Source organism: Chanodichthys erythropterus, chromosome 1, assembly GCF_024489055.1.
Source record: "Chanodichthys erythropterus isolate Z2021 chromosome 1, ASM2448905v1, whole genome shotgun sequence".
NCBI classification, from domain to species: Eukaryota; Metazoa; Chordata; class Actinopteri; order Cypriniformes; family Xenocyprididae; genus Chanodichthys; species Chanodichthys erythropterus.
The window spans coordinates 21644815-21659141 of record NC_090221.1 but is presented as its reverse complement, the minus strand read 5'-3'; the positions used below and the strand labels follow the sequence as shown (position 1 = coordinate 21659141).

Sequence of the window (14327 nt, the reverse complement as noted above, 5' to 3'; positions counted from 1 at the left end):
TTGGTCTTATTTTTTACCTCCCCGGAATCTATTGCTTATTTATTTATTTTTTTGTAGTTATTTTTCTTTGAATTTGTCTTATATTTAATTAACTTTGCATCAGTAAGCCTTATTTTCCTCTTTATTACTGCGAAGCTGCTTTGAAACAATATTGAATAAAATAAAGCTGACCTGACTTTTACTGTTTTATAAGTGGTACCATTTACTTATTAGTAAACAAAGTAATGTTTAATATTTGCAAATAAACTAAAGTGTATATTGTTCTTGAAGGATAAAAAAATGCTTTAAAATTGTGTTGTTATTTTAATAAGGGATACTAAATCGTGTCATTTCATTCCCAGTTCAGTTTGTTGTAGCTATTATTTAGCTGACAAAGAGCTAATTTGTTCACAGTAAACAATATTTAAAAAAAATACATAATATGTGGGTTGATAAAACTGGCATATAATCAAGTGATAAACATGGACAAATCTTTCAGAAATGATTCAATGAAAAGATCCGACTCAAAAGAACGATTCGTTCACGAATTGAACACCGGTAGTTGCGACTCATTTTATCTGCACGTTTAGTTTTCAGTTGTATTAACCTGGCTGTCAGTAGTATTTAATCAATCGGTCCAGGGCCAACGAAATAATTTGCATGAAAAGAGGTCGAAAATGCTTTACATGAGACATTGTAGCGTGACCTTTTGTTTTTAAAAATATTAGTAGCCTACTGTGAGTGTTAATGGTTGGTTTTCTCTTATAAACAATCATTGGAAGACAGTATAACAGTTATAATGGCAAGTGTGCTTGTTGATTTGGATGTTGAAAGTCTTGCTCCAGAGGTCCATAAAGAAGACAAACTTGACTTTTCAGCAACAAGGAAACTGTACTCTTATGTAAAGAAAAGGGTGAGTATAGTGATCATTATAAGTCATACTTTATTGATATTATGATGATTGTAGTGTTTAATACTTTTCCCCATGGTGTTTAGACGTTTGCAGCATTTGTGGCTTCCAAGAAAGTTCCTCCAACCTGTCAAAACACCTCACCGGCTCTTTGGCAGTGTTGTGAACAGTCATTCAAAGAGCCATCATCAGTCCACAAACATGTTGCCAACAGCCATGCCAGCGAGATTCACCAGCTGACCACTGAGACACTGAACGAGATGCTTCAGCAGGCTCACAGCCAGGAAGAGTCCATTAATGAAGAATCAACCGATGTATCATCCTGGATCCCTGATACAAGCCATGTTCCAGAGGATGACCTTATCAAGTAGGTGCATTGCATGATTCTGATATCTTCTGCTCTGCTTATGTGAAGATTGATGATTTTCATGAAGACCGTCTGTTCTGTAGGGGTCCAGGTGAAGTGCTGCTGTATTACTGCTACTGTCAAATAAATGGTCCTCAGATCATTTGTCAGTGGCAGAAAGAGCTTTGTTCAAAACTTCAACTGACAGGCAAGGTAAATAACCATGAACACTAATAAAATCCATACAAGACCTTTATTGCAATGTGTGTGTCTAATTTTAAGTGATTGAGATTGTTCTTCCACAGGTACGAGTGGCTACTGAGGGTATCAACGGTACAGTTGGTGGCACCAAAACCGCCACTTATCTTTATGTCAAGGCAATGCTGTCACATCCAACCTTCAAAATAATGCAAGTACAGGATTTCAAGGTAAAGCAATTGCCACTGTCCAGAATAACACTGATAAGGTGCACAAAAGAGACACAAACTGAATCTAAACGATGCTCATAACCTGAGATCTGAGCCTTCGTGGGGTTTACACTATAAGATTATGTGGCATAAGATTAACTGACAGTTCCTTTTAAAATGAAATGAATGAATGAATGTTTGTCAGTAGATATATAATGGTGGCATATTTGGTTGCGCTTTATTTCACTCAACAGAGCTATGGAACGTTGCATAATAGTACTTCATTTAACAAACTTTACATTTTATTAGCACTTCTAGTAAAGGGAACTGTTAATCACTTAATTACTAAAATCACCTATGTATATCATTGACTTTTTTTGCAGAAAAGTGAAGGAGGTGCAGAGTGTTTTTCTGATCTGAAGGTTGGTGTTTACAAAGAAATTGTCCCTATTGGTGTAGATCCGGACATCATCTCCTACAGATTGGCTGGTAAGAGAAACACTTACACAGGCTTGATACATAGCCTTGTGATTGAATAAGCAATGTGTCTTTCTTTAAAATATTCATAAAATCTGCAATTTTGTTGTATTTATACTACCATTCATAAGTTTGGGGTCAGAAAGATTTTTTAAAGATGTTAATACAGCAAGAATGCATGAAATGTATCAAAACTGACAGTTAAAACATTTATAATGTTAAAAAATATTTTGTTTTGAACTTTCTATTCATCAAAAATACTAATAAAATGTATCCAGGTTCCTACAAAAATATTAAAAAGCACTGTGGTTTTTAACATTAATAATAATAGAAATTTTTTATGAGTAGCAAATCAGCATATAACAATGATTTCTGAAGGATCATGTGACACTGAAGACTGGGAGTAATGACTCAGCTTTGCATCACAGGAAAAAAATATTTTAAAACTAGAAAACAGCTATTTTAAATTGTAATGCTATTTCACGATATTTCTGTTTTACTGCATTTCTAATCAAATAAATGCAGCCTTGGTGAGCATGAGATACTTCTACCAAAACTAGGAAAAAAAATCTTACTTTTGAAACTTTTGAACGGTAGTGTGTAATAATCTGCTGTATTTATGCAAATGTTATACTTCAACAAAGGAATACACTTGGAACCAGAGGAATTTCACAAAGAAGTGAAGGCGTTTGTGGAGAATCGGTCCTCAAATAGTGACACAATACTGCTGGACTGCAGAAACTTCTATGAGAGCAAAATTGTAAGTAGTTTAAAAGTCAATGTCAGAACTTTAGGTATGTTACAGTTAATAGCTGTCTGTTCTCAGGGTCAGTTTGATCAGTGTTTGGCCCCCGACATCCGGAAATTCAGTTACTTCCCAGACTATGTGGATAAGAATTTGGATCTCTTTCGGGACAAAAAGGTTTTGATGTACTGTACAGGGGGCATCCGCTGTGAACGGGGCTCAGCTTATCTCAGATCAAAGGTGAGTCAGAATGGAAAAAAATGACTTAACATGCACATCCCTGCAATGGCATCCTCAATCATGAATGTTTTTCTTCAGAATGTATGCAAGGAGGTGTACCAGCTGAAGGGAGGCATTCACAAATACCTAGAGCAGTTCCCCGATGGCTTCTATCGCGGTAAACTCTTTGTGTTTGATGAACGTTATGCCATCGCATTCAATGAGGACATCATCTCAGGTGTGTATTAGTGCATGCTTTTTTTTGTTTTGTAATATAAAAAGAGTTGTATACTGGGTGACAAACAAAACATTTACTTCTTTCCCCAGAGTGCAGATATTGCAATTGCCCATGGGATCAATATCAGCTGTGCTCCACAGACTTCTGCTGCCAGCTGGTGCTGTCGTGCACCACCTGCAGAGAGAGCGGGCTGACGGCCTGCTGTCCTGTGTGCCAAGCCAAAGAGCAAAACCACAGTGACGTCTCCTCTGGTGGGCTTCCTCATCGAGAGGAGTGCGAATGCACAATGTCGCGACCCAGAATTCCCAAAGATACACAATGACAAACTCAATGAATTGAAAATCATCTCAGATGGCCTGTAACTTTGTGATTATTATTTTATTTTATTTTTAAAAATCTGATCATGCTTTTTTAATAACTTGAAACTGTTGTACCAGTTTGGACATGCTTTTAAAACCGGACTCAATGCAAATCTTCAATAAAATTGAAATTATTTGCATTCATTTTATTTGACATACAAAATCATACATATAAAATGGGACGGGTTAATTTGTCCAACATTATTCTGGTCAATTAACTCAAAGTCAATGTACTGTATATACACAAAGACAAAAAAAACATAAGATTTAATTACATATTATTTCCTCTTTTTAGATCAAATAAATAAAAAGAAACACCACAAACTGTCATATGGTAGTCATACTTTGAGTAAGAGAACAGCATGTAAAGCTTCGATCACAAGGAGTTTTCCTGATGGTGAGATCTTCTCCGTTTTGGCAATGTACAAGCTTCCAGCATCTGAAAATGGTTAAACAGCAAAACATTTAACCTGTCCTAACTGAAAGAAAATAATTCAATTCATATTTGAATGGGAATATGATGAGCATAAAAAAGTGGGTGAAAAGTACAAAAATGATCAAAAACAATTTGGGAAGTTAGTATACCCTGTGTGAGCAAAGTCACTATAAGTTGTAGTCTAGCATTTTGGGGAAAAAGAAAATCCACTTGAGGTCAAAATAACTAGAACTGTAAGTGGGGGTTCATCAATTTACAAAATGAAAGATGTTAATGCACTTTTAGTATGTAAAGGATGATCTGCTAACCTGCTTTGTAAAAGAACCACTGGACCCTACCCCCAGTGGTAGTAGAGGTACCAGATGGTGTCGTTGCTCAATACTGGTCCAAACAACGGATTCAGCTGTGACAGAATAGCAATCAGCCAGCTGAAATTTAACCAAAAGTACAAAGTGAACAATATGGCAGTCATAAGAAAATAATGCAAAGAGAGACTGAATTTAGGAACAAATGTAGCAACCAAAAAAAAAAAAAAAGTGATCTGCACTGCCCCCTAGTGGCTGTTAGAGAACAAACACTATCATATTTCTTCAAAATAATAAATAATCCACATCAAACATGGACAGTGCAGACAGTTAATGAACTTATTTACCCCATCATACAATACTATTTACATTTATTTGTAAGTTTATTATATTAAACTGGAGGAAACTGCACATGAACTGCATATTGGCCTGGATGTGTTGTATTTCTTTTTTAATCAATACTGGAGTTGCCCAAAGGCTGTGTTTGACTTTCAACTGAAACAGAACAGAATAACCTCTCTATTTTACCACTTTAAACAGCAGCTACAATTCTCAAGTATCTCTAGAAATGTAAAACATGAAGATTAAAGACAATGTACTTACAAAAGGTAGCAACAGACTGCAGTTAGTACCAACATCGTCACGATGACTCTAATGAGAAAATACAGACACTTATTAAAATACTGTGGGTGTGAATAAACGTACATGTGTAAAATGTTTCTTTATGTGTAACATAAAAAGCTTTCTTTAAATCATCCTCGTCGCTTGGCACGGTCACATGATCCAGTCATACACATCTTCATGTTGAAACTAAAATATTTCTCAACATATATGATTTTTACTTGTACCAAATACATAATTTGAATTGAACGCACTTCCTATTGTCATGCAAGTCAAATCACAAACTTTATTTTGTTCTGTCGCTCACTTGTTGGTTTTCGTAAAGTAAAACAAATAAAGATACTTTTGTTTACGAACACTTTGAGCTTGCTAGGTTTTTAACATTTGAATACATCGCTAAATAGACAGAGGTTAATATAGATGATGTAGGACAGAAAACTTTCGTTTAAGGTAATGCTAATGTTGCTCACCCTCGATTCGGTCCTTTAGGAATAAACCAAGGAATAACTCCACCAATAAGACCCCAAAACACAGTCATAGCTGACATCGCTATCACAAACGATGTAGTCGCCATTATATTTCTTTGTAGGTCGAGGTTTATTTACTTGTTTTCTGTAAAATAAACTTCGTAGTCTCCACAGCGCTCGCGCACTCGACTGCTGTGTGAACGTGATGGTCATGTGACTCCTCGGGCCCTAAAGAGAACTGACATATGACTGATGTCTCACCTCTTCCTCTACACTCAGATCACATTAAACATACAACCTTCATTTGATACTAGTGTTTTGGTCTAATACAATGTGCATTTTGTAGGGTATGTGCCCTGCATTTTTTTTAAATCTACTCTAGTCACACGAAACCTTTAACCAGTATGAATTATTTAAAATGTTACCCGCTGACTTTTAATGTAGCTCTGTGAAACAGGGTCATTATACTTAGCCGAAACTTAAAAACCATTATAAAAAAAAAAAAAAATTCGTTAACTGAAATAAAATTTAAAACATTTCATCTAGTTGCCAATGAACATCTCATTTTCATATATTTTTACTTTTATGTACTTAAAACTTTAAAAAAAATGATAGTATTAAAAACCTGTATATTTTAGTCATTCGTAATTAGTGGACAAATAATTAAAAAAAAAAAAAGACTCCCACCGAAATATTTAACAAAGATTTCCTAGACAATTCAATGCCTGGAAAGCAACATTTTAAAATTCCCAATTTCCCATATATTTCCAGGTTTTAAACAGCCATGGGAACCCCATTTAGTACATATTACACAGCTTTTGCTTCTGACAAAAAGATAGTGACAAAACACAGTTAAACAAGTGGCCAAATAGGAAGTTCAAGTAGTTCCCTGTCTTGCCCATCTTTGAAGCAGTTTAAGAATTTCCCTATTTTTGTCTAATTTTTGTTTAGAAACCAGCAATTGCTCAAACTGTGATTTTCTGTTATGTTACATTAATGAAAACACAGATGGCATTAGGTTGAGATTAAACTAAAATTCTCACTTCAAGTTCAATTTGGAAACAGCACTGCTGTTTCATACCAAAGCCAACACTCTTTTAAATAATAGACAAAAGCACAGAAATGTCAAATGTTTTTACAGTCTTTTATTGTTAGCAAAAGAATCATTTCACTCCTGCATTTTCTCAATGGTTTCCTCCTTGTATTTGCCCTTCTCCTTTAGTTCCTGTCGGGACTTGGCCTTGCGCTCAAGAATCTTCTTGCGATCCTTGTCAAGCTTTAGCCTGGTGATCACCACCTGAAGAACAAAAAGATTGATTCATTTTGTGAACATTTCCATCAACATAACATATGCAAAAACATATACAATTGATCACAAATTTAAGTCAGCTGGCAAAAAAACCCAGAGCATTTAATTGTTCCCCTTGCAGACCAGTGTTGCATTTCTGTTTTGATGAGTTAATACAAGAGACCATTTCCTATCTGAGAAAGAAGATTTTGATCTAAAGGGGTAATTCACCATTGACAAGATGGGCTTTAAATAAAACTTGACCATCTATGCCAGGGATGGACAACTCCGGTCCTGGAGGGCCAGTGTCCTGCAGAGTTTATCTCCATCCCTGATAAAAACTCACTTGCCTATAACTTTCTACTAATCCTAAAGACCTTGATTAGCTGGTTCAGGTGTGTTTGATTAGGGTTGCAGCTAAACTCTGCTGGACACTGGCCCTCCAGGACCGGAGTTGTCCATCCCTGATCTATGCCGTAGAAAAGCCCCCACCCCCCACAAATTTGGTGCTACATGACTGTAAACATGAATAATTTGGACAGTGGAATGTCTAAGAGCACTTGTTAAAACGTATCAGTCAGTAGCTCTAGGAAATGAAATAATAGTCACTGCCATTCATTAATACTGGACAAATGTCAGAAATGTGTAATCAATCTAAGCGTGACCATTGTTACTCAATTCACCAGCACACAGCTTGTTTTGATGCGATAAAACTAGTTCCAAACTTCATCTGTGATTAGGCTACATAGCTGAATACACATTTGTAGTATGCTGTTCATATAATGATTAATAATCTTTATGTATACTGAAAATTGTTGCCAAGTATTTGTTTCATCACTAACCAGATGCATCAAATGCACAGTTATTATTGATCAGATCCTAATCTTTTTTTCTAGATTCAATCTTTTTATAGATCAGTGGTATTTGCAAATAATCAGACTGCCTAATCGCATAAAGGTGTGGTCAAATTTACATTTGCTTAATGAAATTCAGTCATTTCAATTGAAATCTGGGAGGGGGGTATTCCCCACATAAAGGGGCACTTTTAGTTCCATTGACTTCCAATCAAACGCATGCGAATGCGTCAGACCGGAAACGCAAGCTCGTGCGAAAAATTTCGCATTCCGCTGTTCCAAAGTTCAAGTGCGAATTCGCATCACGTGAAGACGGGCGACCAGTAGAAGATCGATTTGTCACGGCATGACCTCTTGGCTGAATTAAAAAGAATTATATTTTTTTGGCAGTAAAGTTGAGTAGGCTCTATAATTTTACATTTTGAATGTATTGCTTTAAGTTATGCGTTGAATTCATGTTTATAAAAAAGACGTTGTAGACCCTGACGTCATATCACGACTGTTACAGTATCCGAATAAACCGCGGCTTAAGCCGCATTTCCACCAGGACCTTTCCCCAGGAACTAGGGACTTTGGGGTGGTACTCTGTGTTTCGTCCGCAGGAACCAGGGTCTAAAAGTTCCGGGTCAAAATTCTGCTCTCAAAATGTCCCTGCTCACAAAGTAGTACTTTTTCAAAGTTCAGGAATTCTCAGGGGTGGGCGCTGAACCTGCTGACTAGTTGAGTTCACGCAGCATTTCGATTGGTTGACTCCACGCAGCATTTTATTTCAACCACCATTTTTAAAAATTTGTTGCGGTGCGTGCAGTAAGAGTTGTTACTCTTGTTAAAATACGACAGATGGAACGATGACAAGGTTCCGGCTTTATTAAGCTTATATGCGGAGGACAAAATGCAGCAGGAACTGGAAAGCCGCGCGCAGTCCTACGTCACCGGACTTATCTTCACGGTATTTTAGACAGGGATGGAAACACAGACAGCAACAGGTCTGGGGGGAAAAAGTTCCTGGGACAAATTGTTCCAGGTAATTTAGGTGAAAACGAGGCTAAAGATCGCTCATTTTCCATTTTCAAGCATTTTCAATGGACTATTTCACCAATATTTTGCCAGACTATTGTTTGCCAGTCACTCACTTGCATGCCTAATGTATCACCGAACAAAAACAATTAAAAATTTATCTCCTAAAGCATTATCTAGTAATGTTTTATTTCCTAATACTCACTGTTAACACTTAAGATCTCATTTGCTAACATTAGTTTATGCATTAACTAGTTTATGAATTATAATTAATAGACAACTTCTCATTTTAACGTATTAGCCGTACTTTGGATGAGACATTAAACTGAGGTCCTGACTCTGTGGTCATTAAAAAAAAAATCCAGTTTTCTTAAAGAGTAGGTGTAACCCCAGTGTCCAGGCCAAATTCCCCCCATTGGCCCTTATTAATCATGGCCTCCTAATAACCCCCATCCACTGTATTTGCTCCATCACTCTCTCTCCTCTCCACCTATAGCTGGCGTGTGGTGAGCGCACTGGCGCCGTTTCTTTGGCTGCAGTCACATCATCCAACCTGATGCTGCACACTGCAGGTGGTTGAGGAGAGACCCCAGATGTGAGCGTAAGTAATAGCACTATATAAATGCCTCATTCATTCGTTAATTAGTAAATACTGAGATTGACAAAAACAGGATTAATAAATGCAGTAGAAGTTTTGTTCTTTGTTAGTTCATGTTAACTAATATTAGTTAACTGATGTTACCAAATTGTGTTAAGATTATATCAGCCATCCTCCTCTTTGGATAAAGGACAACCACTAGGTCTCATTTTCCAATGACACTCATGTCCTGCATGTAAACAAATAACTGGATATAAAACATACCTTGCTGGGGTGGATGCCAACATGGACTGTGGTGCCGTTGGCCTTCTCACGCTGCACACGCTCGATGTAAATGACGTACTTCTTCCTGTAGACCTGGACAACTTTGCCAATCTGCTGGCCTTTGTAGTGTCCCCGGACAACCTGGTGATGAGGGGAAATAAAGCAAGCAAGTTACGGTAACATACTTTGAAACTAAATGACATGTCAGTACATCAGACTGTAATATACTGATCTGGGATGAAAAACTAATAATGTCCTCACCTGGACCTCATCGTCCTTGCGGATGGGCATGGATCTCACGTTGTACTTCTGGCGGAGCTCTTTGGACAGAGGAGAGGACATGATCTTCCTGCGGATGTGTGAAGGGGCATTGAAGTGCCTCTTGCGGTTCTTGCGCCGGGAGGAGGTCACAAATTTATTGAGCTTCATAATGGCTGGCAAAAACAGGACAAATGCAATTAATTTAAAAAAAGGGCCTGCTTTTTTTATTGTTATTAATAAGTCACATTCAACACATAAGAAAAACAGCATGTGTGTAAGAATGAAACTTGACTGTCAAACATTACTGTCAGTAATTTGGATTTGTTTGATGCAGTTTAACACATCTCTCTTTAAACAAATCAGAAATTCTTATACAAAACAATTAATGTACTCGAAACTTGTGAATTCATGTCTTGATAACACACGGTGCATTTCCAACAGCTCGTGCTATTGCCATACTGTTATATCAACCCGACATGACACTAAAAGCACACATACATCCCTAAAGTTCATATTTACGTTGTTTCAAGAGTGTTTAAACGCAACACGATTAAAACGACATACAACGCGCACAAACGGAAAGCAAAGCCTTGTGTTTTGGGGCAAAGTTAAGGTAACGCTATTCAAACGGGAGAAAACATAGCAGCAACTGGCTGAACTTCGGAGACTAAATCATCCGTAATGTTGTACTGTGAGTGTAAAATAACACAGGTAAATTGAACATACTGATATTGTGTGGCGATAATGTATGTTTTAGACTTTGAGGACGTAAAATCCACGAGGATGGCAAAGGATGTTTAAGAAATGCTTTAGCAAGCTTGGCTTACCCTGCCGACTTGTCTCTATGGCCGCCGGAAAAGAGACTCTAGAACTACTTCCGCCAGAATTAGTTGTAGCGCAAACCTCGCGAGATCATCATGGATAGAATGGGATTTCAAATAAGCTACCTGTCGTTTATGGCAGGGTCATACCAGAGCCGTTGAAAAACATATTTAACACACGATACATACAAACAAACATTACACAAAGTGAGCTACATTATAAAGAAAAAAAAACACCAGATATAAAAGTGTAAAATGTGATGTCAGCGCTTTGCAGAATTAAGCGGACGCGTTGATCTATGTTGACTATTGATTTCACTGAATTAATCTGAATTACAAAATTAATAAAAAAAAAAAAACTTTTAAAATTGATACAGTTTAAATTACAAGTCAGTTAGTTCTTTTAATTAAATATTTTGCAGGTCATTTGCAAATATGCTAAACTCCTTATAAAAGTATGATGCCGTGCTCAAAGGTCCAGTTTTTGCTGGTTTATCTGGTTCAATCTGGATATTAGCTGGTCCAATGTGGTCATTAGCTGATGAACCAACCACAGTGTCCAAAAACCAACTGATTCAAGACGCTCTAGAAACCAGCTATTCAAAAATAGCCAGGACCTAGCATTATACAAAAGTAGGCCTATTATTGCACATTTGCCCAGTCATTTTTATTAGTGTATCCATTCTGATATTTTAAAATCATTTAATTCCCTTATTCACAGAAGTCAAGATAAAAATATGTGCTATCAAGAAATCAATATTTGTATATTATCATTATATTTATTATAGATAGCTAGAGACATCTGAATGTAAAACATTTGTAAATGTTTTACATTCAGATGTAAAACACAGGTGCTTTAACTTAAAAAAATCCAAGGGACGTCTTTTGTCAAAAGGTTATACAGAAGAAGAAAGAAAAGAAGGCAAATCTGAGTCACTTGTCATTTTATTATAATGATATAATTGTCAGTGAATCTGAAAACAGTTTTTATTCACAATATTATGCACCTTTTTTGGCTTTTATCCAACAATCCTTTAAAAATAGCAAACCATAGTTTGCCACAACTGTTCTCTTTGAAACTCCAGGTCTACTACACTGCCCTGACATGTCATAAGAAACAGGTGTTCATTTACACAACTCAATGGCATCCATTGTGAAAATGAATATAGCATTGAATAAGCCAGATCAGGGGAAAACATGGATTGACCAAATCTGTATCTAGACTGTAGTTTGGTTCCCAGAATGGGTCTAAGGCTCATAAAGCTCTGTCTGGTCGTTTGTTCCCTCTAGGCTTTGGGACTTAAGAATAAAAAGGTCTTTTGACTGCATACGATTGAATAGACACATGAAAACAACAAAGGTACAAAGGTTATAGTGTTCTGTGAAATTGGCCAAAATTCTATTGAAAACTCATGCACCTGTAAACTTGTAATCTATCTATCTATCTATCTATCTATCTATCTATCTATCTATCTATCTATCTATCTATCTATCTATCTATCTATCTATCTATCTATCTATCTATCTATCTATCTGTCTGTTAATCTATCATATATCTATTTATCTGTCAATCTATCTATCATCTATATCTTTATCTGTCAATCTATCTATCTGTCAATCTATCTATCTGTTAATCTATCTGTCTATCTCTGTCTGTTTATCTATCTATCTATCTATCTATCTATCTATCTATCTATCTATCTATCTATCTATCTATCTGATGTTGGAGAGGGTACACAGAATGGGATCTTTACGTGGCCCCACCTTGAACTGTTGGCTTCAGGTGTGTCCCTGTAGGCTACTGTGTCAGTGTGAGGCGTGACACTTCAGTATGAGTAATCCTTTGCTCATTCTATTCAATACATGCTCACAGCAAGGAGACACAAATGTGACAACTTATTGCGCTCTAATAGAAAACAATGTGGAAAAACATATGGAATAAGGTGAGTCTCAAAAAAGTTAAATATTTGTTTACTTAGTAAAGCATTATGAGAATTAAATTAACCCCTCAGCACTTCATATTGCAGGTGTTCATGGTCCTGATGGTGTGGAATCTGTTTGTGCCCATTGACACAAAGTATTCCAGTAGAGAAGGAAAGTCTCGGAGACGAAAACTGGAATCACATCCTCGCCGGAGCGCCTCGTCTGTCATAATTTCCCCGGATCCAATGATGACAGGTCCAGAATCAGGCGTGATGCCCGGTGCTGTTGAAACAGACTTTGATAAGAGTATCGAGGACATGGTGTCCCAGGTCAGAAACAATCCCAACTTATCCATAAGCAAATGTGTGGTGGATCGCAAACTGTGGATGTCCAACAGCCGCAGCCTCTCTCCCTGGTCCTACAGGTGGGTGAAATGGAGGTCATAGTTATTATTAATATTATTTATTATTATTATCATTGTATCGTCATCATTTAACCCTTATGTTCTGATTGAAGGTTGAGAGACCTCAAAGCCCTGTTTAATATAAAAAAACATGCTTAACATAAAAGTATCTTGTTAATAAGTTTTTAAAATTATTAAAAAATACAGTTAACTGCAATTCATACAGAAAATATGCAGAAAGCCATTTTGCTGTCATGTGACATGAAAACAACCCGCTGAATTATCAGCAGTGATTACAGTGTCAGGTGTGTTTCAGGATACTTTGATGAATAGAAAGTTCGAAAGAACTGCATTCATTTGAAATAGAATTTGTGACATTATAAATGCCTAAAATGTCAATTTCAATCAATTTTGCTGAATAATATTAGCTTTTATTTTCTTTCAAGCTTTGCCATTATAAATTACATTTTTAAAATATATTAAAATAGAAAACAGTCATTTTAAATAGTTTTAAACTGTATTTTGGTCAAATAAATGCAGCTTTTGGTAGGAGACTTTTTTTCAAACACATTTAAAAATCTTACCCTGGACCCCAGACTTTTAAAGAGTAGCATATAGCCTAGGTCTATCTTTTACCTTAGAAATAGCCTGTCTGAAAACTTTTTATAGAAACAATTGACCAGACGTAATTTATTCAATGTCTTTGGCTAGAATCAATCACGATGAAACCCGTAAGCCCGTGGACATCCCAGAGGCCGTGTGTTCGTGCGTGGGATGCATCAATCCTTTCACCATGCAGGAGGATCGCTCCATGACCAGCGCTCTCATCTACACCAAGATCCCCGTGCGCAGACTCCTCTGCCACCGGCCAACGAGGAAGCCGACGAAGAAGAAGAACTGCGTTCCCCGGTACAGATCGGTGGTGGAGAGCATCGCCGTGGGGTGCACGTGCATCGTGGGGTAGATGAGTGGGACCAACACATTTCAACCTGTTTTATACTGCTAATGAATCCGGATCCGAATTGTGCATGCTTTTCTATGTATGAAATAGTGAAGAATACATTGAGTAAGCTCAATATAACGCAACGGTAACGTTAGTTATGTTGGCGCCTTTTCTATTTTGAAAAGGTTTTTTATTTTTTTTATTTTTATTTAAGATTTTGAACATTTAATGTCGTTAAGTATTGCGTTGTGACATCTCAAGAATTAAAATTGTAGCTATTTTGGGCATCATAATGCGTTTGAAATACACTATCAAAAAGGTGGCAGTTTATTTAGCCGATTACTATGTGATATGAAACTGTAAAGTGTGTTTTTATGAAATAAAGTGAATTTAATGCTGATATTTCTACAAATAGACAGTTTTCTGTTCAATTGTTCATTATTGTT

General features: G+C 36.7%; 4 protein-coding genes across 4 annotated transcripts; 2 read left to right on the top strand and 2 right to left on the bottom strand.

Annotated features, from left to right (window-relative positions):
• The first annotated feature begins 531 nt into the window (after positions 1 to 531).
• Positions 532 to 3679, top strand: LOC137017627 (thiosulfate sulfurtransferase/rhodanese-like domain-containing protein 2). The gene is made up of 8 exons (XM_067382055.1): positions 532 to 892; positions 976 to 1256; positions 1340 to 1448; positions 1541 to 1663; positions 2026 to 2131; positions 2764 to 3104; positions 3183 to 3321; positions 3411 to 3679. Exons 1-8 carry the CDS (start codon positions 779 to 781, stop codon positions 3641 to 3643), a joined length of 1446 nt encoding a protein of 481 aa, XP_067238156.1. The 5' UTR covers positions 532 to 778; the 3' UTR covers positions 3644 to 3679.
• Positions 3680 to 3701: 22 nt separating this feature from the next.
• Positions 3702 to 5746, bottom strand: atp6v0e1 (ATPase H+ transporting V0 subunit e1). Its single transcript, XM_067382067.1, has 4 exons — positions 5513 to 5746; positions 5025 to 5072; positions 4425 to 4544; positions 3702 to 4119 (listed from the first exon to the last, which is right to left on the bottom strand). Exons 1-3 carry the CDS (start codon positions 5614 to 5616, stop codon positions 4451 to 4453), a joined length of 246 nt encoding a protein of 81 aa, XP_067238168.1. The 5' UTR covers positions 5617 to 5746; the 3' UTR covers positions 3702 to 4119; positions 4425 to 4450.
• An 888-nt stretch (positions 5747 to 6634) lies between these two features.
• On the bottom strand, positions 6635 to 10684 carry rpl26 (ribosomal protein L26). The gene is made up of 4 exons (XM_067382043.1): positions 10619 to 10684; positions 9792 to 9964; positions 9531 to 9671; positions 6635 to 6806 (listed from the first exon to the last, which is right to left on the bottom strand). Exons 2-4 carry the CDS (start codon positions 9957 to 9959, stop codon positions 6678 to 6680), a joined length of 438 nt encoding a protein of 145 aa, XP_067238144.1. The 5' UTR covers positions 9960 to 9964; positions 10619 to 10684; the 3' UTR covers positions 6635 to 6677.
• A 1733-nt stretch (positions 10685 to 12417) lies between these two features.
• On the top strand, positions 12418 to 13960 carry LOC137017609 (interleukin-17B-like). The gene is made up of 3 exons (XM_067382031.1): positions 12418 to 12555; positions 12640 to 12959; positions 13650 to 13960. The coding sequence occupies exons 1-3, from the start codon at positions 12532 to 12534 to the stop codon at positions 13900 to 13902; spliced, it is 597 nt and encodes a 198-aa protein (XP_067238132.1). The 5' UTR covers positions 12418 to 12531; the 3' UTR covers positions 13903 to 13960.
• Positions 13961 to 14327: the final 367 nt, after the last annotated feature.

Coding starts and splice junctions, on each gene's coding strand:
- LOC137017627 (XM_067382055.1), top strand. CDS start 779: ATGGCAAGTGTGCTTGTTGATTTGGATGTTGAAAGTCTTGCTCCAGAG. Junction 893..975: donor ACTCTTATGTAAAGAAAAGG/GTGAGTATAGTG, acceptor CATGGTGTTTAG/ACGTTTGCAGCATTTGTGGC. Junction 2,132..2,763: donor CATCTCCTACAGATTGGCTG/GTAAGAGAAACA, acceptor ACTTCAACAAAG/GAATACACTTGGAACCAGAG.
- atp6v0e1 (XM_067382067.1), bottom strand. CDS start 5,616: ATGGCGACTACATCGTTTGTGATAGCGATGTCAGCTATGACTGTGTTT. Junction 5,073..5,512: donor CCTAAAGGACCGAATCGAGG/GTGAGCAACATT, acceptor TTTTCTCATTAG/AGTCATCGTGACGATGTTGG. Junction 4,545..5,024: donor GCAGTCTGTTGCTACCTTTT/GTAAGTACATTG, acceptor GTTAAATTTCAG/CTGGCTGATTGCTATTCTGT.
- rpl26 (XM_067382043.1), bottom strand. CDS start 9,959: ATGAAGCTCAATAAATTTGTGACCTCCTCCCGGCGCAAGAACCGCAAG. Junction 9,672..9,791: donor GCAAGGACGATGAGGTCCAG/GTGAGGACATTA, acceptor CCTCATCACCAG/GTTGTCCGGGGACACTACAA. Junction 6,807..9,530: donor TTGGCATCCACCCCAGCAAG/GTATGTTTTATA, acceptor TTTGTTCTTCAG/GTGGTGATCACCAGGCTAAA.
- LOC137017609 (XM_067382031.1), top strand. CDS start 12,532: ATGTGGAAAAACATATGGAATAAG. Junction 12,556..12,639: donor GGAAAAACATATGGAATAAG/GTGAGTCTCAAA, acceptor TTCATATTGCAG/GTGTTCATGGTCCTGATGGT. Junction 12,960..13,649: donor CTCTCTCCCTGGTCCTACAG/GTGGGTGAAATG, acceptor GTCTTTGGCTAG/AATCAATCACGATGAAACCC.